At 38.8% G+C, this 24672-nt stretch overlaps 3 protein-coding genes across 7 annotated transcripts; all 3 read left to right on the top strand.

Moving 5' to 3' along the window:
• The first annotated feature begins 2914 nt into the window (after window positions 1-2914).
• Window positions 2915-9418, top strand: LOC103702423 (eukaryotic translation initiation factor 3 subunit K). Its single transcript, XM_008784866.4, has 8 exons — window positions 2915-3164; window positions 5148-5204; window positions 5293-5343; window positions 5466-5528; window positions 6122-6172; window positions 6253-6319; window positions 7415-7497; window positions 8868-9418. Exons 1-8 carry the CDS (start codon window positions 3045-3047, stop codon window positions 9069-9071), a joined length of 696 nt encoding a protein of 231 aa, XP_008783088.2. The 5' UTR covers window positions 2915-3044; the 3' UTR covers window positions 9072-9418.
• A 1250-nt stretch (window positions 9419-10668) lies between these two features.
• Window positions 10669-15086, top strand: LOC103702376 (40S ribosomal protein SA-like). Its single transcript, XM_008784788.4, has 5 exons — window positions 10669-10943; window positions 12682-12944; window positions 13029-13226; window positions 13742-13922; window positions 14722-15086. Exons 1-5 carry the CDS (start codon window positions 10814-10816, stop codon window positions 14847-14849), a joined length of 900 nt encoding a protein of 299 aa, XP_008783010.2. The 5' UTR covers window positions 10669-10813; the 3' UTR covers window positions 14850-15086.
• Window positions 15087-16647: 1561 nt separating this feature from the next.
• LOC103702381 (protein WHAT'S THIS FACTOR 1 homolog, chloroplastic-like) lies at window positions 16648-24584 on the top strand. Of its 5 annotated transcripts, none has more exons than XM_039127190.1 (6): window positions 16648-16755; window positions 16899-17105; window positions 19071-20345; window positions 21833-21918; window positions 23158-23318; window positions 24110-24584. In XM_039127190.1, the coding sequence occupies exons 2-4, from the start codon at window positions 16920-16922 to the stop codon at window positions 21890-21892; spliced, it is 1521 nt and encodes a 506-aa protein (XP_038983118.1). In that variant the 5' UTR covers window positions 16648-16755; window positions 16899-16919; the 3' UTR covers window positions 21893-21918; window positions 23158-23318; window positions 24110-24584. The 5 variants fall into 5 exon arrangements, with proteins under 5 accessions (XP_038983118.1, XP_038983117.1, XP_038983121.1 ...); XM_039127189.1 differs by having other exon boundaries at window positions 23138-23318; XM_039127193.1 differs by having other exon boundaries at window positions 21794-21918; window positions 23138-23318.
• Window positions 24585-24672: the final 88 nt, after the last annotated feature.

The raw sequence follows: 24672 nt of genomic DNA, 5'->3' as shown, positions 1-24672 counted from the left end.
TCATGCATATCAATCTCTTTCTTATATTGATCCCTTTATTTTCTAATTCCTCTGTCACATATTTGTCGCAGATGGTAAGAGATTCTTATATTATATATATTTTGTTAGCTAAATCTTTATACTTCGGATGTATAGGCCTAAAATAGGACTACGAAGGATGGCCAACGAGAACAATCGTCGTCCAACAATCATGTCACTGCCTTCCGTGCCCCTTCCATCCAACTCCCATTTTATCAAGCGTGATAAGTTTCTAGGTATTGGTTCATGGCGAAAGGTGGCTGGCTGCATTCAGGGATAAGGGGGGTGACCATGGAGAGAGAGAGTTGGAGCCCCAATAAGTGCTCATTTTTCTCTTGCTTGGATGACAGGGAGAGTTTAGGAATCATGGGAAAGATTTCTTTGAAAAACTTTTCCAGATATATGAGTAATCGGTTCATGTACATGAGTTCGAACTAGGGACCAAGCCTTCGAGACCTGGAAGCAAAATAACTTATTACTATTTGTTGGCCGGCTTTTCCGTCCCATGCAGGCGAGTACCAGAAAACTTTGAGATTCCAATAAACTTAGTTGATCGTTGGAGAATGACATCGAGTTACAATCTTAACGAGGTTGTAGTGTGCAGGCATGTTACTGGCATTTGATCCGCCGACAGAATGATAATAGCAATTGAATGGACGATAGAGAGCAGTATGGATCCAAGTATCTTAATCTCCAAGGACTTTCATCGTCACCGTACCATCGTCTTGAATATGGATAAGGATTATAACATTGGGCTACAATAAAAAAAATAGCATTAGGTTGTGATAGGAGTGTAGCATTGGGCTATTGAAAAAAATCTAAGTTACATCTATTCTTAGGAAAAAAGCTATTAGTAGAGTAAAACTAAGATAAAAGACATATTGGATTGATTGTCGAAGGGTTTCTTCCAAAGCACAATTTTCACTTATTTATTTTTAATAAATAATAACTGCTTATTTTGACGATTGCTCCTACGTCTGGCCTCTACTTTTAGTGGTTCTTGTAACTGTCACCAGTTATCCCCCTACTATATACGTTCATCAGCATGGTTGCTTTACAGTTGTTAGGCCGATAATTATATAACAGTTCTATATTTGAGATTATCTTGAGACTGCTTCAGTCATCTTAATCTATTTCTATGTATCATGGTTGATCAGGGCCAACGTCTAAGTTTTCAGCATGTTTATGACCGAACTCTTCTCTTTCGATCTATACGAAATTTATCATGATCGACCTTTTATCAATCTAGCAAGACTCATATGATCTCTATTGCTCTAATTTCATCACTTTTAATCAACATGGTGCTTGCTCATGGTTGCTAACTAGATTATTGAGATGGGATGGCAATACTATTATTCTTTACTTTTTGAAAATAAATTACTCAACTATATATAATAGAGTGACTTATTCTTAAATTAGGTGGAAACGGGGCTGGAAGGCAAAAACTTGTGCACCAGTATTCATAAATACATATTTTGCCCTTTCAAAATTATCCAACTTAGAGCACTCCAATAACTCTTGTTGGGTTAAACGACTTTTACTCTCTCTCTCTCTCTCTCTCTCTCTCTCTCTCTCTCTCTCTCTCTCGTTCTACCTTCAAATGTAGCTTAGATATTATTATGTAGATTGAATAATCATTTGAATCATGCATGCTGATATATCTATAGCCCTAAAATTATATTCAATGCTCTAAATGTCAATGAATTCTTACTTGAATTGGTTCCGTTAGTCAAGCCAATATAGATGGTGAAGGGGTCAGAGAGTTTTGGCGAGACCAAGTGCATGCCCAACCAATTTGCAGATTTCTTGATCCAGTTTCTTTCTTGATGTTCATGGACACTTTTCTTCTTCACGTCACCGCTGCTTCACCTCTCGCCCATCTTGTGCCGCAGTTGGATTGCAAAACCAATGCCTAAGTTCAAAGAAAAATAGGAAATGGGATTGTGGATAAGAGAGTTTTGTTGCTGCAATCTGACCCATTGGGAATGTTGTATCCCTAAACCTTTTTACGTGCTGCATTTGACACCCTAGCTTTTGACTATAAATTAGGAGTCTTGAATTTTGAAGTTTTGTTTGCGTGATTAATTTTTGAATTGTGATATTGAAAATTCTTTAAACATCACCCGAGTATTCTCTCTCTAGTTTGGGGCAGGGTAGGGAATTTAAAGTAGAGGTGATAAAAACTAACATGGCTTGGAAACTCGGCCTGACCCGACCTATTATCAAGAAATTTTAGTTAAGATCGGGCATGAGTTTAAATTATTCCAAAGCATATGAGAGTCCTCCTCTATTCAGATTAAAATTATTTAGGTCGGTTTGAGTCATGGTCTTGAATGAAAATTTTAGAGTGGCCGATTTTTTTTTTATAATACTAGTTGCTTAATTATTTTAAAAATTAGCTAATAAGAACGGTAAGGATTGTATTTGCTGCATTAAGTTAGATTTATTAGAGATTAAATCTTGCAAAATAAATAAGTTTTAGAATTAAAGAGGTGACTCGAAATGACCTATGGCTAGATATGGATTCGGAGGTCTTGACCTAATACTGGATCAAGTTAGTATGAATTAAGGTTTTCATGTTGCTGTCTTGAACTTCCTCTAGGCTAAAGGGCCTCGCCATCGCCAGGCTAATGGATCTTGAATGACTCCACCTTGTGCGACGCCACGAATAGATGGATGCGATTGTTTCTATCGACACGACGAACGGCGCGGATCAGGTCCCTGCATGGATTTCGGTTGCACGTGGGACATCCACTCCTTCTGGCAGTCAATCCAGGCTTTTCGATCAGTAGTCCCTCGGAAATGAGACTGCCATAGAATGGGACCCATAAATCCAACGGCCAGGATCATCTGATCTGCGGTCCACTCGGGTATATATCCCTTTGCTCGTCGAGGCACCGGTCTCTTGCAAGATCAGGGTCAGGGTTAGGGTTTCTTCAATTCTTCCCCCAGTTCTCCGGTCTCGCCCCAGATCTCTCTCTCGTCTAGGGCTTTTAGGGTTTTTGATCTAGGGTTTCGATCGAGAGATGGTGAGAGAACGAGAATCCCAGCAGCAGCAGGTCTCGTACACGGTGGAGCAGCTCGTCGCCGTGAACCCCTACAACCCCGACATCCTCACCGATCTCGAGAACTACGTCAATGAGCAGGTGAGCTTCTCTTAATTAATCTCTTGATCTCCTACCCAATATCGAGCGTTTATCGGGGAAATGTTGAACTCTGTAGTTTGTTTGAAGAAATATGGATTTTTAGTTTTGTTTTACTTTGCTATATTGATTGCCGGGAAATGTTCTTTGGAGTGATGCTGTTACAATCGGATCTTTTAAGCTTTTGGATTTCAAATTTCGCTATTTTTATTTATTTAATTGCGAAGATGATAGCCTTATTCATTTGCGTGATTGCTGGTCGATCGGCTTCGAGTTTCTTCAGTGAAGGATCTTCATTACAGTGATTATATGAAAATAATATTTATAGAAAACCAATTATATGAATTTCTGTTGTTAAATAGTTTTCTCTAGCTTGGCATTTGGCTTGGTGAAACCTCCAACAATGTTTCATGTCCTCATTACATTAGAAACACATTGTACCAATCAGGGAAAGCTCAAGGTGGATTGGGCGTTTCACTCTCTTTAGAGACCCTTAAGTTGAACTTAGGATGCCTGATTAGGAGGCTGGCTCCATGAACTATCAAATAGAATTGAAAGTTTTGTCTCCATGAACTTAGGATGCCTGATTAGGAGGCTGGCTCCATGAACTATGGCATAGGCTTCTCTATGGTTGCAGACTGTTCTGGAGCTTTAATCCTGGCAAAATAGTTAAATTTCTTTGTGCTCATTTGCCCAATACCTAGCGTTTGATAGCAATGATAAGCCTTGAGTTGTCCAAGCAACCAAATTTCCAGTATTGCTCACCTAGCAATGCCAAATTGACCCTCCTTAACTTGCAAGTTTCTATAAATCGTTACCATGAATTTAGGCCATATCAGGCCTTTTTATGATTAAATGTCGATCCATTTATCTGTTCCTGCCCAAATGTGTATTTTGCTAATGATTTTGAAGCAGCATGAATCTCTTCTAGATTCAAGAACATATTGTTTCATGCCTTTTCTTAGATGGAGCAACTTGATAGCCTGTGAAATATGTTGTTTGGAATTCTTAATTTGCTGAATATTACATTCAACATGATTCCACAAAGTCTAGACTTTAAGTTGATTCTGTAACTTTCTTTTAGGCACAATGTTGCTGTTTTCTGCAACAATATATTGAATTTCTGATACCATCTTGTTTGTTTAATAAAACCAACCTCACAGTAGTCAAAGTCAGATGTCTTGCTTCACAATTGTTGTGATATTTGATAGTATTTAAGTTTGTTTTTACTGAATGTTAGCCATCAATGCCATGAAGCACTTTATTCATTGACCTCATTTATGCACTATGGTTTATGAAAGCACATATGGGTCTTTTCTGCCTCTCCTAATTTGGAAGAAGGTTTAATATTTGTAAAGAGGAATAAGGGGCTAACTTCATCAGATTTAAATAGTCAGGTATATATTTTGGATGCGATCATCTGCTGCAAAGTGGAAACTTAATTTCACTTTCGGCCTGCTTGCTATGCATGGTGGATTTTGAGATATGTGTTTTCCATCACATATGAAAGGGGTATGCTTTAAAACTATTGGACAGCCACTTTGAGCCTGGCTTTCCACTTCATTGAAGACCTAAACCACACTCATATATATTTTCTTTCTTGCTTGTTTATGATGTGCACCTACTGTCATGCTCATCATTGCAGGCGTTTAGTTTATAAGCATGCATTCAGCTAGCAAGCCACCCTTTCCCTTGGTTAAAGATATTATTTAATAGAAAGGATTTATGACGTCTCTTGTATTTCCAATTTCAAATAATAGAGTTTTTTAACAATTCTTTCTGTTAAACTTGAGCTAGAGTTACTTGTATATTATGTTTCCCTAATTTTAGAATCCGGAATCTGAACCAATTGTGAATTCTGACTAAGCTTGCTGCTTATATGTTGCACTTTTTCATTTCTTTCTTTCATTTTTCTTTCTTTTTAATTTTGCATTAGGATTCCTTGTACATGTTTACAAGTTTTTCCTTGATTGCTTCACGTTGCAGGTTTCATCTCAAACATACAGTTTGGATGCAAATCTTTGCCTCCTTCGGCTTTATCAGGTTATTTATACCCATTTCCTTATCTATCGAATATGTGCTTGTAAATATAAGAATAATTTTCCTCTACTGACATTATTTTCTTTTGTAGTTTGAGCCCGAACGGATGAGCATTCCAATTGTAGTTCGGATTTTGATCAAGGTTTGGTTAACTCCAAAATTAACATATGGAAGCAGGATATTAATTAATTTTGAACAAGTTCTATTCCATGCTTTGCCACATCTCATGGCAATATCATCATTTACCTTTTCATCTTTTAACAGGCTCTCATGGCAATGCCAGCACCAGATTTTAACCTTTGTCTCTTCCTGATTCCTGAACAAGTGGTATGTAACCCTTTTTTTGGCAGTGCATCTGTGTATATATCCCTATTGCATGAACCTGTCTGGAGAAAGGTGAGCTCTTGTCAGTCATAATTAACAGTGTTCTTGAAAATGAAATCTGTGCATGAGAGTTTCATGCAAAAAGAAATGAATGATGCTAATGAGGTTGTGCATGCACATATGAAGTTTTTGGATATACACGCATCATTCTAGTGACAAGTACTTTGATAATGGTAAATCCTAATTAGAGAATGGAAAAGATGTATTCCTTTACAATCAAATGGTTAATTTTATTTGGCAATCCCTCAGATCTTTAGCACCCCACCTTTGTAGCTGACATTGTTGCTTGAGGTTAGATATCTTCTATTGCAGATAGCTTGATGGGCAAGTTTTGGCTGGGTTTAGCCCTCTATTCTTGTTTGATATTCAGTGGTCCATGTTACATTACCTAGATTAGTTTACCGCTAAATAACTCCACTTTGAGATCCAATTGTTCACTCCTCACGATTACTGTGCTTTCAGACTTTTGATGATTATTGGAAGTAAAAATCTTATCATTCTAATCTTCTCTTCTTTTCCTTTCTGCCTCTGGACAGCAAATGGAGGAGCAGTTCAAGACACTGATTGTTCTTTCTCACTATCTAGAGGTATGTATCAGTGCTAATTCTGATTTTTGTTTATGTTCAGAATGAACGATGCTAATCTAAAATCCTTTTGATGACTACAGACTGCAAGATTTCGTCAATTTTGGGATGAAGCTGGGAAGAATCGCAGCGTACTTGAAGTTGTTCCAGGTAAAGAGATCGAAATGTTCCCGATCCATCCTCATATGTTAACAAGCTTGCTACTAGTAAAATGTTGTTCAGCATATCTCATCTCGCCTCTCACTTTTTCCTTTCTTTCTTTTCTTTCTTTCTTTTTTGCATGCATTTCTTTTGAAGAGTGGGGTTTATTGCTTCTCAGACATGATTAATTTCAACTTTCAATTAGTGTTCAGTTAGTTATTTGTCCTATTTTTGTCCTTTCCCCCTTAATTCTTTATAATTATGAGTCTCAGCTCAAATGAACTTTGTATAGTGAGCTGGTAATCAGGCATATATATCAATAACAAATATGAATGGAACTATCTTTAAGTTGCCTGAAACCATATATTATGGAGATTCTGCTTCGTTTAAATTTCAACGACTCTCTTGAAATGCCCCTTGAGTTATGGTTTTAAGAGTTCAACTAGTTCCAGAGTAGTTATCCTTCAGAGAACTTGAACTACTTTCCTGAACTTTTATGTATGTATTCTATCCTTCATATCTTTGATATGATCCGAACTGCCTTCTGAAGAAATATGTACCCTTATATTCCTTTGTAAATGCTTTGTATCCTTAAAATGGAAAGCTTATAAAAACCATCCTGTACACCCAATTTTTGTAACAGAAACTTTTGGCACAGGTCATCATAGGAGAGCACCTTTTCTTGATGTTTATGGGCTGACAGAAAGCTTGAACAACATGTGATATTTGGGAGCTTATCCCTGTAGACACTCGCTCACTAACAAAATTTTTAACTAATCCAAACTTCATATGAAGCTGTCAATCGAGCAAACTGGCTAGTTATTTGGCCATGGGCCAATATTTTACCGGATTGGGGAAGTTGATCTGGGAAAAGATATTCCTTTTGGATTTTCTAGCTTGTTGGTGAAGGATCTAGCAGGCATCTTTCTGCCGGGATCTTTTTAACCAAGCTCAAGAACACATCTTAAGCTTTTGTCTCATTTTGCTAACATATAGAAAAATTACTCCCTCCTTTCCTTCCTCTATGCGTGTGTGGAGTGCGCACGCGCACATGTGTATCTATATCATGGTTAAGTTATTTTGACTTAAATAAATATGGCACAGGTTTCGAGCAAGCAATCCAAGCTTATGCAATTCACGTCCTTTCCTTAACATACCAGAAAGTACCCAGGCCTGTACTTGCAGAGGTAAGATTGCTTTGTTCTTCATCTTTTTTCTTTGCTATATTTGGCTTGAATGTGTTTGGTGAATGATGAACCAAGATCCGCCGTACTGGTGTCGGTCGGCAGACCGGTGGCGGCCCGGCCCGGTACCGCCGATATGCTATCGGTTCTAGATTCCACGCTGATTCCGTACCGGTTACATACCGATTCTCCAACGATAAGCTGCCGGTACCGGATTCCACGCTGATCCGGTACCGGATTTCAGGGCGGGCCGGTACGGACCGGTTCAGCAGATCTTGTGATGAACCAATTTTAATAACTTTATGCTTGGGCATAGATTGTTGTTCCATATGCTATGTGATTTGCAGAAGCATACTAACAAGGCAACTGATGTTGAGCATTGCTTCGATACTCTGAGTTGTAGGTCAAAATTTACTGCAGAATAGTAAAGGGCCTAAATTTTGCTTTTTGTTTGTTGTTTGGTAAAGTGAATATATGTTCAAAATGCTAAGGGCTAGCTCAGCTTATGTCTGACTGCATCATTGTGAACTTTTAGATTCAGTTGGCTCCGCTAAGGCCTAAGAATAATTCAGTATTGATGGTTTTCTAGTCCTTTTATCCACTAATCCTCTGCTTATCAATATTAATCATTGTTGGAGCTAATGATATGCTAGACACCACTGTAGTCTTTCATTTTGAATCTTTTTCCAATTTTGTCAGATTTGTGATATTGGCGTGTAGTTAAGAGATTATTACAATTTTTTGATGATCCTTGTGTGTCTTAATCCTTGAATAGTTTCTCTGCAGAACTTGCTATGTATTATGTGTTGTTGCAGAATTAGTTGCATTCTACATGGTGCTCAGGGTAACTTACCATATATACCCTTGACTTTGGGCCTATCCTACTACAGGTTGCTGATCATTGTCCAGACTCAGCATACACAAACCCTTCCACTCTTCATGCCCATACCTCCATCCATTACTAGGGGTGAAACCAGTAACTTGGGAAACATCAGAACTTCCATTTTCTCCTCCCTTAGATTTGCAATCACTGGCATGACTCTGTGATCTGTCCTGTCGCCTGGTTCTCCAACTACTTATCTCATCACCATGTTGCAATGATATGGATTTGTGAATTAGAGTTGGCAGTTAAAATTTGAACTCATTTGACTCATCCTACATGCAAATATTATAAACGCATTGTCACACTCCTAGAGAGAGCAATTAATTCGTGAAAAGTGTTTCATTTGGAAGTCAATGCCTAACGCCAGTAGAAAATATTTCTTTTTCTCCGAAAGCTAAAGCACAGAAAACTGCCTAGACAAATGATTTCAGGTGTCATTTTGCTGTCTGTTCAAGTTCTTGTTCTTAGAAGCCATTTCATGTCCGAGCAGGCCATCAACATTGAAGGTCTCTCCCTGGACAAGTTTCTGGAGTACCAGGTGGCCAACAGTGGCTGGGCCCTCGAGAAGGGTCATGGCCGCTCCCAGCTTATCGTCCTCCCCCGCAACGAGTACAACCACCCAGAGCTGAAGAAGAACACAGTGGACAGCATCCCGTTTGAGCATGTTACCCGCATCTTCCCCATCCTAAGTTGAAAAGATGGTTAGGATTCAATGCCACTTGAAGCCGATGCAGAATCCAGGTATATCGAGGACCTGTCCGATGTAATGGTACAGTTGCTTTGCTCTGCAATTTTGGCTTATAGGAGAATTTAGATGTTGTTTTGAACAGAATATAAGCCAAGTCCATCATCCTCAATATGAGCGATCAAGGATATGTTAGTATGTTGGATTTTGATGAGCATGCAGGAAGTGTTGTTTCTGCCTGCAGGGATGTTGCTTGCTTGTGACCCAATGCATCATACAGGTTATGAGACTTCCCTTTTTCATGCACGTCCTTGTTGTATGCCATGGTGATGAAAGACTATATCTGATTTGGTGCATCGCTAGTATCGGGATAATTCGAGACTTATTTTTCTGAGATTTTTTGCTCTCGTATCAAATATTGGAGCCTCCGAAACCCGCAGGCTCCTACTTTGCAAGATATGCTGTTGTGGCGTTTCCTACAATTGCTAATGCATGCGAGATGAATACAAACGAGGCATCACGATGTGCGTGTAATGTGGTACACAAACTGCTGTAACCCGGACTTCTTTTAAACTGGCTGCGTCACGAAGAGCCCAAAAAAAAAAAAAACCAGAAAACAAAGTGGCTGATTCAAAGCTTTTAAGAGTTCATAATTGGAATTAAACCTTGCCTGTGAGCGTTCGTCTTCATCGTTGACGGGATCATGTGCTTACTGGTCTTTGGGTTGCTTTGCTGACTGGACCTCAATTTGCAAACCTTTATGTTGGCTCTGCCCAGAATCATGTAATCATGAAATTGTAGATGTAAAATCAGAGTGTCTAAATCAAGGCTTTCCAATTAGTTGCTTGTCTCGGAAGTCTAGGCTAGGGCAATATGGAAACTCAAAATTCAAAATGAGTTCGGTCAGTGTTAAGATTGGAAACTCGATTGGATCTTCAATTGACGTTAGTGAGCTGGTTAAAATGCATGGAGTGAGTGTGAAAAGCTTCATGAGGCAGAGGGAGAATGGCATAAGTCTTTCGCTGTTGAGGTGCAGTTCTAATGTAATGAGGGATTTCCAACCGGAGATTGTAGAAAGACGGTAAGGACTACCCATTAGTACCGTGTACGTAGTTGTTAAGATGACTAACTCTCATTCTCAATTGACGAATGCCTAAATAAAAAGCATCGATGAGTTCAAAGTAACTGGTTTGGTTTTCTAATTTGCTCGTCCTAAACACAGTAATTCTATGCAATATGGGCTGAGTGATTTCTCTTTTCCTTGTTAATAATGTAAAACTAAATTTAAGCTGATGTAGTCTTCATTGATGCAGTGAATGGTCCACTAATTAAGAAATACAAATATACTATTCCAATCCATACTAGATTTTGCTCAGACAAGAAAATAAGAAGACGTAATAAGAATCAATTAGTTAGAAACTATGCAAAATATAAACATCTTCTTCAAAGCGGTCTGACCCAATCGCTCAAACCGGCCCGAACCAATTTCTCCGCCTGGTTCACCGATCCATCGGGCAAACCTGGCCCGCTCTTCCAAGGGGGCATTCCAGTCATTTTACTACGGACACTAGGGTTCTGAGAGCACAGAATAAGAGCCCCTCCCTCCTTTCTCCCGCGGCTCCTCCATCGTCGCCTGTGGATTGAAAATAATAATAATAATAAAAAGCGAGGCTAGGGTTTCTGGGATCCCCTTCTCCCTCTACTCCAAAACCATAGCCCTCGAGCTCGGCCTCCAGGGGACTCTTCCAGCCATGGCGACGACTCGGATGCTCTCTCAGAAGGAGCAGGACATCCAGATGATGCTCGCCGCCGAAGTCCATCTCGGCACCAAGAACTGCGACTTCCAGATGGAGCGCTACGTCTTTAAGCGAAGATCCGACGGTATCCAGGCCCCAACCCTAGACCTTAGAATTCTGTTTCCTATCTCCTAGATCTGTAGGTTTATGGCGTTATTGCTTCCGATGAGAAAAGATTGTAGGATGAAGTCTTCATAAATAAGTTTATCAGTTATTTTAAGTTATATTCAAGTTTTACGGATGAGGTTAGTAAAGAATTCAGCAAAAGTTTCGATTTTGTTAATGGTTATAATGTTTGGTTAGCTGCAAGCCTTTTAGTGTTTTTGGGCTGCTTAAGTTCAATCTTACTTTCTTTTTTTTAAAAAAAAATTCTGACGCTTGTTTGATCAGATTCTGCTAGATAAACGGAAATTTGTAAGTCATGGCTCGCGAAGTGTTAGATATTTTCTTACCGTGCCTTGATATAACTGTTGATGTCGCTTTCTCTTATTTTCTTTTATTTTTGTTGGCTTAGAGTTTCTGATAACCTCTCTCGGGTAGGGACAGACTACCCGTGATTTTGTGGGGATAAATCGTATATTTTTTTCCGTTTGTGATTCGTGTTGTTTTTCTTCTATGACATGTTTCATGTAGTTCTTCCTGTTATTTGTTATTTTGTCATATTTTTCTGTATATATTTTCAAACTGTTGAAATATGACTTTATCATATACAAGAATGGATGATTATCTTGTCGAACTGCTGTAAGCTCCTGAAAAAATTTCTTCGATGAAAAGAAATAGGTCTTTTCCTGTATTCCTGGAGAATTTTTGGCGACTTTCATGTATGCAAGGAGAATTTTTGTTGGATAATAATATGATTCCATGTTTTATGGACAAAGACGTCAGATGATTGATAAGGTCATCGCACATAAGATAAGCACAGAATATATGAGAATCCTGTGGTGGCCTGGGGCAAAATCTGCAGTTAACGATAGAAAATAGTACTATTCCTACCTGCTAGAAATGATTGCCACACGTCTTATTGTTATTCAATGTTTCGGACCACAGAGTATATGCATAATTGGAGGGGCCGTTGATGGAAGTTGAGGAAAGATTGTCCATAAAATCTTTACGGTAACAATGGACAATCATTTAACTCTCTATGTATTGGAATGAATCATGTGGAAGGATGTATACCACCAACTACAAGTAGTTGGAATAAAGCTTTTGTGAATTTGGTTTTAGATGGGTCGTGTTATAATTAAGCACCAAAACAGTGTTAAAGTTGCCAGATCTGCCAACTGCAAAGGTCACTGTACCTGTTATCATGAAGTTGAGGGCAGTTTTTGGTAGGACTGCTTTAAGAATTGAGATTTTGGAATGGTAGGTGTGTGGTTTGCTAACACCAGTAACCCTTTATCCTAGGTTATGGCAATACTTTCATCAGTATCATTGCTTAAATCTTTGAAAAGCTAAACACTATCAGTGCATTTCTAAAACAAGCCATATCTATTCATATCTATTTTTAGAAGATAAAAGAGGCCAGATTGCTAAATGTTGTTCAGTCGGTTGGATTTGTATAGCTTTCTGCAACTTTGTGGATCTGAGCTGCTTCCACAACTGTTATGCTTTGGGATTCTTAAATCTAGATGAGTTCCATATAAAAGTAGTGTTTTTTATTATAAATTTGATATATATGTATTTTCAATTACTACTCATAATTGTACTGTGGTTATAATAATTAGTTGCTGTCTTGTTCTATCTCTCTCTATTAACTATTTGCACCTTTTGACTTCCTACATCAGCGAGTGGTTTCTGAAACTCATGTAGTCTTAATTTTTCAGGTATCTTTATCATCAACCTTGGTAAAACTTGGGAGAAACTTCAGCTAGCAGCTAGGGTCATCGTTGCGATTGAAAATCCTCAGGATATTATTGTCCAATCTGCAAGGCCATATGGTCAAAGAGCTGTTTTGAAGTTTGCTCAGTACACAGGTGCTCATGCTATTGCTGGGAGGCACACCCCTGGAACCTTCACCAATCAGCTTCAGACATCCTTTAGTGAGCCACGGCTTCTCATCCTCACTGATCCTAGAACCGATCATCAGGTGAATTTATCAGTAACAAAGGTGTGATTTTATTACTGGCCAAGGAAATGGATTATTAATTCCTTCTATTCATACTACCTGCAGCCTATCAAGGAATCTGCTCTGGGAAATATTCCAACCATTGCCTTTTGTGACACTGATTCTCCAATGCGATATGTTGATATTGGAATTCCTGCAAACAACAAAGGGAAGTCCAGTATTGGCTGCCTCTTCTGGTTGTTGGCTAGGATGGTTCTCCAGATGCGTGGCACTATTGCTCCTGGGCACAAATGGGAAGTGATGGTAAGAGATTATTGACTTGTGTGCTTCTAATTGTTTTCTCTTCGCTTTGAAGCATTATCAATTAATCATCTGGAGGAGAAGCATTTCGATAGGCTATACATTGTTTTAGTCCCAGTTTTCTCAAATGAGTCTTTTGGTAACAAATGTCGAGAGCTAACTACATAGTCATATCAAATCACTGAAAAAACAGATCGAGGTTTTTATGATTTGCAGGAATCATCTTTTCCCTATCATTTTGTGTACATTTTTGGTTTTTGCATAGCTAGAAGTAGCTTTAGTTTCTGCATCTCTTCAGGGTCTGGAAGTGTAAGCAGCGCTCTGTTTTTACAGAACAAGAAATGGTTGATCCATTATTTCCTTGGGTTATCTAATCTCCAGCTTTTCATTTGAAATAGTTCCCCGTTTGCTCGAAATATGATATTTACTCTTTTTTCTGGTTTGCTAATTTGATGATGTTAGATATGCTTCTCTGATTATATCTTTGAGTTTCTTAGTTAGTTTGGTGGTCTGCACAGGTCGATCTATTTTTCTACAGGGATCCTGAGGAAGCCAAGGAACAGGAAGAAGAGGCTCTGGCGCCACCTGAACATGGTGGAATTGCTGATTACACCAGTGTGGTACCCAATGATCAGTGGACTGCTGAACAGTGGGTTCCTGACATGGGAACTGCACCTGCCACTGTTCCTGCCAGTCAAGGTCAGGACTATTTCCAAAATCTCTCATCCTTCTAATTTCACCAGTTCTTTCTCCTCGCATGATTCTTGTTACCCAGATTTTCCTCGTTCATGGAGCTTTATGGTTATCCTGTGCATGAACTTGTGGTCCAGCATATGGAGAATGGTTGTAGCTACCTTGAAATTTGTGTTCACCAACTTAAAACAATTGATACCTGCTAGTATTAAGTGTGCCGTGCTCCAAATGCTCTTAAAAACCGTTAACCCTTCATATTTCCGGCGAGACCATTTTAGCATTCTGTTTATTCTGTTGTAAGTATGCACCTTGTTTGATGTCTGCCCCTTTCAGGTCTTTGTGGCCTTCCTGAGTTATTAAGAGCTTTTTATTTCATAGAGCACTACGAACAGCCTTGTTTCACTGTAGATGGAGTTGCCTACTTCATGAGATGATATTGATCCTTTATGTTCCATATAGTAAGCCTAGCAGAAACAACAATGCGGCTGAGTAAAAGCTCCTTAACATTTTTTTTCCTGTCATGAAATAAGAGTTGTTCTGCAGAGCAATATTTTAGTGTTGCAGCCCCTTATGGAATTGTTTTTGTTGTTTGCTGTCCCCACTCGACGTGTAATTAGATGCAGGTAATGTACTGGTTTATTGCTGAATCTGTATGATGGTCATGCGCCATGTGAAAGTCATGTTGCATTATCTCCTATCATTTTCCTTGCTGTCTGGGGACATGGTTGGTTGCATCGTTGAGCTGTTCATATTTGTTCTAAGAACTTTCTCTCTCTTTTTTTTCCGCTTTCTGTCTAATGAACAGCTCCTGTTCCTGCTGATGGATGGGATGCAGCTGCAGCCCCAGATCCAGCTCTGCCTACGGAAGGTGTTCCTCCTGTTGTGCCCTCTGGTTGGGAGGCTGCCCCACCAGCTCCCTCAGGCTGGGATTAAGTGTAGGCTGATTGCATTTCAAGTTCCTCATGTCAAATTTCCTTCTAGAATTTCATCTTAGATATTTTTAAGAAGCTTTTGTTTAGTATGAGTCTATACAGCCCAGCTATGAACCATCTTGCCTTCAGAGTGTTCTTTCTTTTTTTAGTCTTTTTCAATCTTGAAACATAATGGCAGAAAGAAAATTTCTACGTTCATGGCCTCTTGTTTAATATTATTTGTGCATTATGGATTTTAGTTGAACAAGCTGTGTTATTGCTTATGCTTTGGTTATCACTGCTTCGGGAAGGGTGGTGGTGGGCTATGGTATTCGACGTGAATTTGTAATGCCTCAGAAGCTAATGAGGCTTCTTTTGAAGCACTTTGGCATATTTTATGTATCCAAAAGGGGTAAGCATCTCAGTGTGTTTCTGACAGAAGCATATGAAGGTTCTGAGTTGGCTGATAAATGTCCCTTGGTTCTCTGGAAGGAGAAGATCCTGAGGCTTACTGGTTACAGAGGAAGGAGAAAGAGAATTGAGAGTTTTAATGAGTTCTCTGATGTTGAGGGTGCTCTATTTGATGGTGACTTTGATAATCAAACTACATTTATGAATCTTGAGGATGATGAGATTGATGGTACCATAGACGATTCTTCCCTTGCAGATGATTCTGAGATGAAGGTAGGAGAGGTGTATGATTCTTATAAAGATTGGATCCACTTGAGGTTTGTAGCCTTATGTTAAAAGGAACTCTTACTGTATTTCTTGATTAAGTCTAGAATATTCTGTTTGTTTGCAACAATAATCCATACTTATGGTGGTCTCATCTTGATATTTTGCGGCACAATTTTGAAATCTTGCAAGTTGTTGCTCCTTTCTTCTATCTTTTCCATGCTTTACATGTCATCTCCAATCAGTCTTTGCTCCAAGGTGCTGTCATTATGCTGCATTCTTAATGTGAAATTCTGTGTTAATAAATTTTGATGGGTTAACCTTCTTTCACTTAAAAGAAAGAAAAAAGAAAAGAAAGAAACTCTACTAAACTTATGAACCGCCCTATTTAAATTACCGTTATCTTTTACATTTGCAAAGTTTTGAAATAGGTTTAATGGTCAAAAGGTTTGAAATACTGGCAGGGCAGTGTTCACAAATAAAGGTTCTCTCCACAATGCTATTGACTAGAAGGAGATCATTCATTCAAAGAACATGAGACACGGAGATACATGACCAAAATGTTCGGACTTAACCTCAATAATAAATATCAGGCAGCCTTCAGGGACCTTGGTACCATTAGCTTGCCAAATAATCCTACTGAATAACCTCAGCGAACATCACAATTCAAATAGGCAAACATAAGGAGCCTTAATTTCTGATTCGTTGGTGTTACTGGTATGAACCCCCAATAAATTTGAATTGACTCCTACAGAATCCACTACTACTGACATCTGATCCATTATACTGCCCTTTGGGAATACATAGATCAAATACATATGATTCGACCATGCAAAGCTATAGGGATCTGGCAAATCCAATCCCTAGTATGGCTCAGCCAAGCTGCCAAACCGACTAGTGCAGTGGAACCATCCATCAAGATTCAAGAGCTGTGCTCTTGATGGATGTCAACGCAGACCCAAGTACCGATGGTGAATTGGACTTTTGGCTTGGCCCTTTACATTATCCCTCCAGAACATTTTACTTCGACTGAAACTTCCAATAAGCCGAAATCAAATTTAATTTCCAGACATATAAAATACTCCCTCCTTTCGTACTTTCGCAGCGAGTAGGTTAGTAAAATGGGTTCCCACAGACATTATAACCAAACTCTCGTATAAAACCCAGCCATCTTCTCTCCATTGGCATTCGGCTCGCTAGGGTTGTCCTCTCCGTGGCTCGCTCTCCTGGCGTCAGCAATTCGTGAATTCCCTGTAATCCCTATATTCTTCATAGCTTTCCCCATTTCCATTCTACGGTTCTTCTCTTCGTTATTTTTTCCCACATTTTTCTCCCGAAAATCCCCTGAAAATTTGATTTTTTTTTTTGCATTTGTTATGGTTTAATTTCTTCGCAGTGACCATCGATCCGTACGTTGATGGAGGCTGTGCGATTCTCTGGATCTGGAGTGGTGAGGAGGACGAGCCTGCTGTCATTCGACGGGCTTCGCCTCTCGCTGGTGCCTTTTAGGATTCCTTCCTCGGTGGGAGCGTGCGGGGTGGGGCTCGGCCAGAGGAGCTTCCGTGGCCTCACCGTGAAGGCCGCCACTGTCGTCGCCCCAAAAGTAAACCCTATGTCATTTTATACGGTCCCGGCACTAGTGTTTTGCCCCATTGGTTAGGCTAAATTTTTTGATTTGATTGCTCTGATTTTTCGGTTATCATTTTGGGTTTTAATGGGCTTGTAGGGTTGCTAAATTAGAACTAAGCAAAGTGATAAACCCTATGTCATTCTATACGGTCCCGGCACTTACGTTTTGCCCCATTGGTTAGGATAAATTTGTCGATTTGATTGCTTTGATTTTCCAGTTATCATTTTGGGTTTTAATGGGTTTGTGGGGTTGGTAAATCAGTACTAAGCAATAAGTTACTGGTATTGGAAATATGAATATCGTAAAACGTGATGGAATTCTGTAGTTTTGCACAGCATTTTTAAGAAATCTTCTGATGGGGTTTATGGAAATTCTTTCAGCTCGTTTTGCGTTTAGTTGCTGTAGTTGCATTATTATGCATGGATTCTAGTATAGTATTACTTGGTAAAGCAGGGCGCTTTTGAATTACTTTTAGGTTAAGTTGGATTAGACTTGATAATCTGTGTTTTTGGTTCTTGTATCAAAGTGCTAGGGGACAGAAAATCTGGATTTTCTGTAATAAATTGGTGCTTTACGTGCATAAGTTAACAATTGCATGTTCTTGTTATTGGTGTAGATAATTTGCTGAATACATCCTCCAAATTTGGCAATGTAGGAAATGTAATTAGATGAAAGCATGCTTCTTAGTTATTAGGAGCATTGTGATGCCGATCGCTGTACATTGTAGTACATTAACGTGTTGGAATCATTTGGTCAGCCATCTGAAGCTTGTATACATGGGAATATGCATACACATGTTTGTATGCATGCGTGCAACATGGTTCACACACGCAGGGACATTTGAATGCATATATTTATGCATGTGTATATGGGTGATATGTGTATGCATATTAATGTACGTATATCATTGTGTCTGTCTGCGTTTTGTTTGGGCACATGCGCTGTACATTTGCATGATGCTCAGCTGACCGCCTGCACACATTATTGAATATAAGAGCACTCTTCATTGAATGTAAGTGTGTTTTTGTGTGTGCACACATGCATTTGGGCAAACATGCTTGTTCATGTGCATGGCGCTTGCCTGCCTGCACAAATGCACATCTCACTGGATGTAAGAGTACTCGCCATTGAATGCCTGATGAGGCAGCATTGGAGTGCAGCTTTGCTTATTAACGTGCTCACATTGGATGAGGGAGTAGTTTAATATGGAGAGGTGGTGGAAATACGGAAACTCAGGGAGCATCATAAACAGAGTGGCACTCAGGAGTTTTTCTTATACAATATGCAGACATGGTTTGAAAATTTATGGGGTTTTTATTGTTTTCTTGTTAAATATAGATATTTCTGTGCCTTTTTTTGGGAGGCATGTTGAACATCAGAAGTATTGAAAATGTTTACTAACTCAGAAGATTATTAACATCTGATATTTTTATTTAAAAGTTAAAATGGAAGTTTACTCGGTTCTGTACATTGAGATGATTAGCCGTGATATCTTATCCTGTTTACTTTGTTATCTTCATATAAACTTATTTGCTTATTGTGTTTCTGGGAAACTAATATTTAATTGTCAAAAGTACTTTCCTAATACTTGTTATTGTTGTACACAATCACTATGGCTAATTACATAAATAAATAATTATGTCTGACTTGCTTAAATGGACTATCTGTAATACTGGTTATATACATTATATTTAAGCAATATTAAGCTATGCATATTTTTCTTATTTTGGACTTACTAAATCATTTTGTGAAGACTTTTTGGGATGTGTTTTTTAATCTACCTTTAAATCATAGAGGATACCAACAATATTGTCAGTCGATTTTCAACGACTTATTATTTGTTACTTGATTGCTTAAATGCTTGGTAAATATGTTGAAGGCAAACAGTTCTTGTTTCTTTCCTGTTTATCTGATTGGATCTGTTTCCTGATTTAACAGTTTCTGATTCCTGCTGGTAACATGTTGAGAGAAAGCACTGGATTGTCTTTTCATTGGTTCTTCATGGCCTCACAAAAGCGCACAATGACAAAAAGTAGAAGGGTGCAAGATCGCAGCAAGAAGAAGAGGGTGCATGATCTTGAGATAGCCACAGAGAGGTCAAAGGTTACTTCAAAAGTGTTAGTTGTGATTGAGGCATTGAAGAGAGAACCCGAACAAGTGATACCACTTAAAAGATTGGAGCAGTATCGGCAGCAGATTAATCTGAGTAAGCCACATAAGGTCGTGCACTTTATCCGCAAGTCCCCAAAGCTGTTTGAGCTGTACAGGGACAAGAAGGGAGTGATATGGTGTGGGCTAACGAAGGAAGCTGAGGATCTTGTGGAAGAAGAGACTAGGCTATTGGAAGAGCATTCTGAGAAAGCAGTTGAGTATGTTACAAGGTTATTGATGATGTCAGTGAATAAGAGGCTTTCAGTTGATAAAATTGCACATTTTAGACGAGATTTTGGTCTTCCTTATGATTTCAGAAATCGATGGATCCATATGTTTCCAGATCACTTCAAGGTTGTAAGAATTGAGGATGCTGAGTATTTGCAGCTTGTTTCTTGGAATCCCGCTTGGGCTGTTACAGAGCTAGAGAAGAAAGCTATGGCAACAGGAACAATCTCCGATATTTCTTCTGAATCTGAAGTTCTTTTCCTTCCTTTTCCAATGAAATTTCCTTCGAATTACAAGAAACTCTTTAGATATGGCGGTAAAATCGAGCATTTTCAGAAGAGGTCACACTTGTCTCCATATGCTGATGCTAAAGGGCTCTCACCTGGCTCGCAAGAGTTTGATAAGAGGGCTGTGGCAATCATGCATGAGATATTGAGCTTTACCATCGAAAAGCGGCTGGTTACTGACCACCTCACGCACTTTCGACGTGAATTTGTAATGCCTCAGAAGCTAATGAGGCTTCTTTTGAAGCACTTTGGCATATTTTATGTATCTGAAAGGGGTAAGCGTCTCAGTGTGTTTCTGACAGAAGCATATGAAGGTTCTGAGTTGGCAGATAAATGTCCCTTGGTTCTCTGGAAGGAGAAGATCCTGAGGTTTACTGGTTACAGAGGAAGGAGAAAGAGAATTGAGAGTTTTAATGAGTTCTCTGATGTTGAGGGTCCTCTATTTGATGGTGACTTTGATAATCAAACTACATTTATGAATCTTGAGGATGATGAGATTGATGGTACCATAGATGATTCTTCCCTTGCAGATGATTCTGAGATGAAGGTAGGAGAGGTGTATGATTCTTATAAAGATTGAATCCGCTTGAGGTTTGTAGTCTTATGTTAACAAGAACTCTTACTTTATTTCTTCATTAAGTCTAAAATATTCTGTTTGTTTGCAACAATAATCCATACTTATGGTGGTCTCATCTTGATATTTTGCTGCACAATTTTGAAATCTTGCAAGTTGTTGTTCCTTTCTTCTATCTCTTCCATGCTTTACATGTTATCTCCAATCAGTCTTTGCTCCAAGGTGCTGTCATTATGCTGCATTCTTAGTGTGAAATTCTGCGTTAATAAATTTTGATGGGTTAACCTTCTTTCACTTAAAAAGAAAGAAAAAGAAAAGAAAGAAACTTTATTAAACTTATGAACCGCCCTATTTAATTTACCCTTTACATTTGCGAAGTTTTGTGATAGGTTTAATGGTGTTTGAAGTATTGGTAGGGCAATGCTCACAAATAAAGGTTCTCTCCACAATGCTATTCACTAGAAGGAGATCATTCCTTCAAAGAACGCGAGACATGGAGATACATGACCAAAACATTCGGACTTAACCTCAATAATAAATATCAGGCAGCCTTCAGGAACCTTGGTACCATTGGCTTGACAAGTAATCCTACTGAATAACCTCAGTGAACATCATAATTCAAATAGGCAAACAAAAAGAGCCTTAATTTCTGATTCGTTGGTGTTACTGGTATCAACCCCCAATAATTTTGAATTGACTCCTACGGAATCGGCTGCTACTGCCATCTGATCCATGGTCAGAAACTAGGTTCATTTTCCCTATTGGTGGAGGCCCCACTTGAAGATATGCTTGCTTTGTCTAGGGTTGAGATACATTTGTCCTTGCACTACTCAAACCTGACTTACTGAAATTACCTTTTTGTTTCAATGAACCCAAAAGTTCAACTTGTTCTGTATACTAACCATAAGCAAGCTAATGGAAATGTTATTTTCATTAGGGTCCTCTGGTTCCAGTTATCTCTGAAGTCCTAGTCACAAATAATGTCTACCAGAAACATTAGCTGTGCGAAAGCTCTTCTGACCTATATTAAATGAAGTGTCATGGTTAACAATACTCATGAGAATACCAAGGACCTTGACAGACTGTCAGTTCTTGCTAGCCATGGAGAAAAAGAAAAGGAAAGATTGGTGGTGAGGTGGGATTGATGGCTGAAAAGCACCAATGTACAAATTACAATTCAAGGGCTTTAGATATTTTTTATTTTCTACTGAAAGATGTCACAGGGGGTTAATATGTTAAGCTACCAGCACCCAATACTTGAGGAGAAATCCTTTTCCAACAAAGACGCTTGAAATTTGCATCACCAAATTCTGGAGCCGACAACTCTTAAAGTGAAACAATCCACTATTTTGACTCTGCTTTGATTTATTTGGTTTTTTTTTTTTTTTTTGTGGTAACTGAGCTTGTAGCTTGTGCTGCAGGCTGAGCAATGGATGGATGCTGACTGAGCTATATTTCAGGCCTCAAACAAGAACCACCATGCAGCCTATATTGGATTTTACACTTATATAGCATGTTGAAATTCTCATAATTAGAGAATAAGGAGGTAAGAACAACTTCTCCTTCATCTTTAATGTGTTTTGCTGTGCCTTAGAATTCAATGACAGTTCAGTCTCCTGTATGATAGATTTGATATAATCAATATGATTGCCAACACCAAATCAGCATCAGATCAAACTTTAAAGGGAGATTTCTAAATAGAAGCACATTTTTTTTTTTTTTACATTGAAAAGCTGTTAAGATGCATTACGTCACCAATGAAATCCAATATTGCTATGTGCACTTTATCGGGATTATGGATGGTTGTATATGTGTATCTATGCTATGGATTGATTTAAATACATGCGGCAATGCACATATACATGTATATATGTAGCTGCATGCTTTGATTTCGTAAACATTTTCCCAATAATTGAAGACTAGCCATCCAAATAAATAGCACATTGAACCACCCATTGGATGCAGCCTCCAATTTAAAATCGATAGATGGACAATTTTAATTGTGCACAAGAATGAGGCATGAATTTTTTCAACTTAGATGTTAAAAAGTGGAAATCAGTAACTTTCAATGAAAAAACTGCTTTCAACATTTAAGTTTCGTTCTCTCTACTTTTTCTCTTGATTAGAATTGTTTGCTCTAAGAAAATATCATCATTAGACTCCCTTAATCCAGTTCTTGTGCCCCTTCTTCTTCTTGGTTTTTGTCCTTGAGTAACTACTCTACTGTATAGTTGATCCGATTGGAAAGAATGATGATTTTTTTTAACCCGCTCAACTCGAATCTCCTAGAAAAAAATTAAAAAAAGATAGAAGAATTGGGAAAGTAGGGCTTAAATCCCCTTTTCTTTCATTGTTTTAGTCCTAGTTTTCTCAAATGAGTCTTTTGGTAACTAATGTCGAGAGCTAACTACATAGTCATATCAAATCACTGAAAAAACAGATTGAGGTTTTTATGATTTGCAGGAATCATCTTTTCCCTATCATTTTGTGTACATTTTTGGTTTTTACATAGCTAGAAGTAGCTTTAGTTTCTGCATCTCTTCAGGGTCTCGAAGTGTAAGCAGCGCTCTGTTTTTTCAGAACAAGAAATGGTTGATCCATTATTTCCTTGGGATCTCTAATCTCCAGCTTTTCATTTGAAATAGTTCCCCGTTTGCTCTAAATATGATATTTACTCTTTTTTTTGGTTGGCTAATTTGGTGATGTTAGATATGCTTCTCTGATTATATCTTTGAGTTTCTTAGCCGGTTTGGTGGTCTGCACAGGTCGATCTATTTTTCTACAGGGATCCTGAGGAAGCCAAGGAACAGGAAGAAGAGGCTCTGGCACCACCTGAACATGGTGGAATTGCTGATTACACCAGTGTGGTACCCAATGATCAGTGGACTGCTGAACAGTGGGTTCCTGACATGGGAACTGCACCTGCCACTGTTCCTGCCAGTCAAGGTCAGGACTATTTCCAAAATCTCTCATCCTTCTAATTTCACCAGTTCTTTCTCCTCGCATGATTCTTGTTACCCAGATTTTCCTCGTTCATGGAGCTTTATGGTTATCCTGTGCATGAACTTGTGGTCCAGCATATGGAGAATGGTTTTAGCTACCTTGAAATTTGTGTTCACCAACTTAAAACAATTGATACCTGCTAGTATTAAGTGTGCCGTGCTCCAAATGCTCTTAAAAACTGTTAACCCTTCATATTTCCGGCGAGACCATTTTAGCATTCTGTTTATTCTGTTGTAAGTATGCACCTTGGTTGATGTCTGCCCCTTTCAGGTCTTTGTGGCCTTCCTGATTTATTAAGAGCTTTTTATTTCATACGAACAGCCGTGTTTCACTGTAGATGGAGTTGCCTACTTCGTGAGATGATATTGATCCTTTATGTTCCCTATACTAAGCCTAGCAGAAACAACAATGCGGCTGAGTAAAAGCTCCTTAACATTTTTTTTCCTGTCATGAAATAAGAGTTGTTCTGCAGAGCAATATTTTAGTGTTGCAGCCCCTTATGGAATTGTTTTTGTTGTTTGCTGTCCCCACTCGACGTGTAATTAGATGCAGGTAATGTACTGGTTTATTGCTGAATCTGTATGATGGTCATGCGCCATGTGAAAGTCATGTTGCATTATCTCCTATCATTTTCCTTGCTGTCTGGGGACATGGTTGGTTGCATCGTTGAGCTGTTCATATTTGTTCTAAGAACTTTCTCTCTCTTTTTTTTCCGCTTTCTGTCTAATGAACAGCTCCTGTTCCTGCTGATGGATGGGATGCAGCTGCAGCTCCAGATCCAGCTCTGCCTACGGAAGGTGTTCCTCCTGTTGTGCCCTCTGGTTGGGAGGCTGCCCCACCGGCTCCCTCGGGCTGGGATTAAGTGTAGGCTGATTGTATTTCAAGTTCCTCATGTCAAATTTCCTTCTAGAAATTAATCCTAGATGTTTTTAAGAAGCTTTTGTTTAGTATGAGTCCATGCGGCCCAGCTATGAACCATCTTGCCTTAAGAGTGTTCTTTCTTTTTTTCTCGAAACATGATGTCAGAAAGAGAATTTCTGTGTTCATGGACTCTTGTTTAGTATTATTTGTGCATTGTGGATTTTAGTTGAACAAGTTGTTTTATTGCTTATGCTTTGGTTATCACTGCTTCGGGAAGGGTGGTGCTGGGCTATGGTATTCTGAACCTGGTTCAAGGGAAAATGTTTTGTGATTTATACTTTGGATTGAGATTTTTTGTTTCTGTTGATAATAATTGGCAGGAGGCTGTCAAGGTTATTGATTTCTTTTTTGTGAATGGGGTTTGCTTTGCTACAAG

Source organism: Phoenix dactylifera, chromosome 6, assembly GCF_009389715.1.
Source record: "Phoenix dactylifera cultivar Barhee BC4 chromosome 6, palm_55x_up_171113_PBpolish2nd_filt_p, whole genome shotgun sequence".
Taxonomy (NCBI): Eukaryota; Viridiplantae; Streptophyta; class Magnoliopsida; order Arecales; family Arecaceae; genus Phoenix; species Phoenix dactylifera.
Note: the sequence above shows the minus strand (reverse complement) of the source record. Positions and strands in the feature narration are given on the sequence as shown.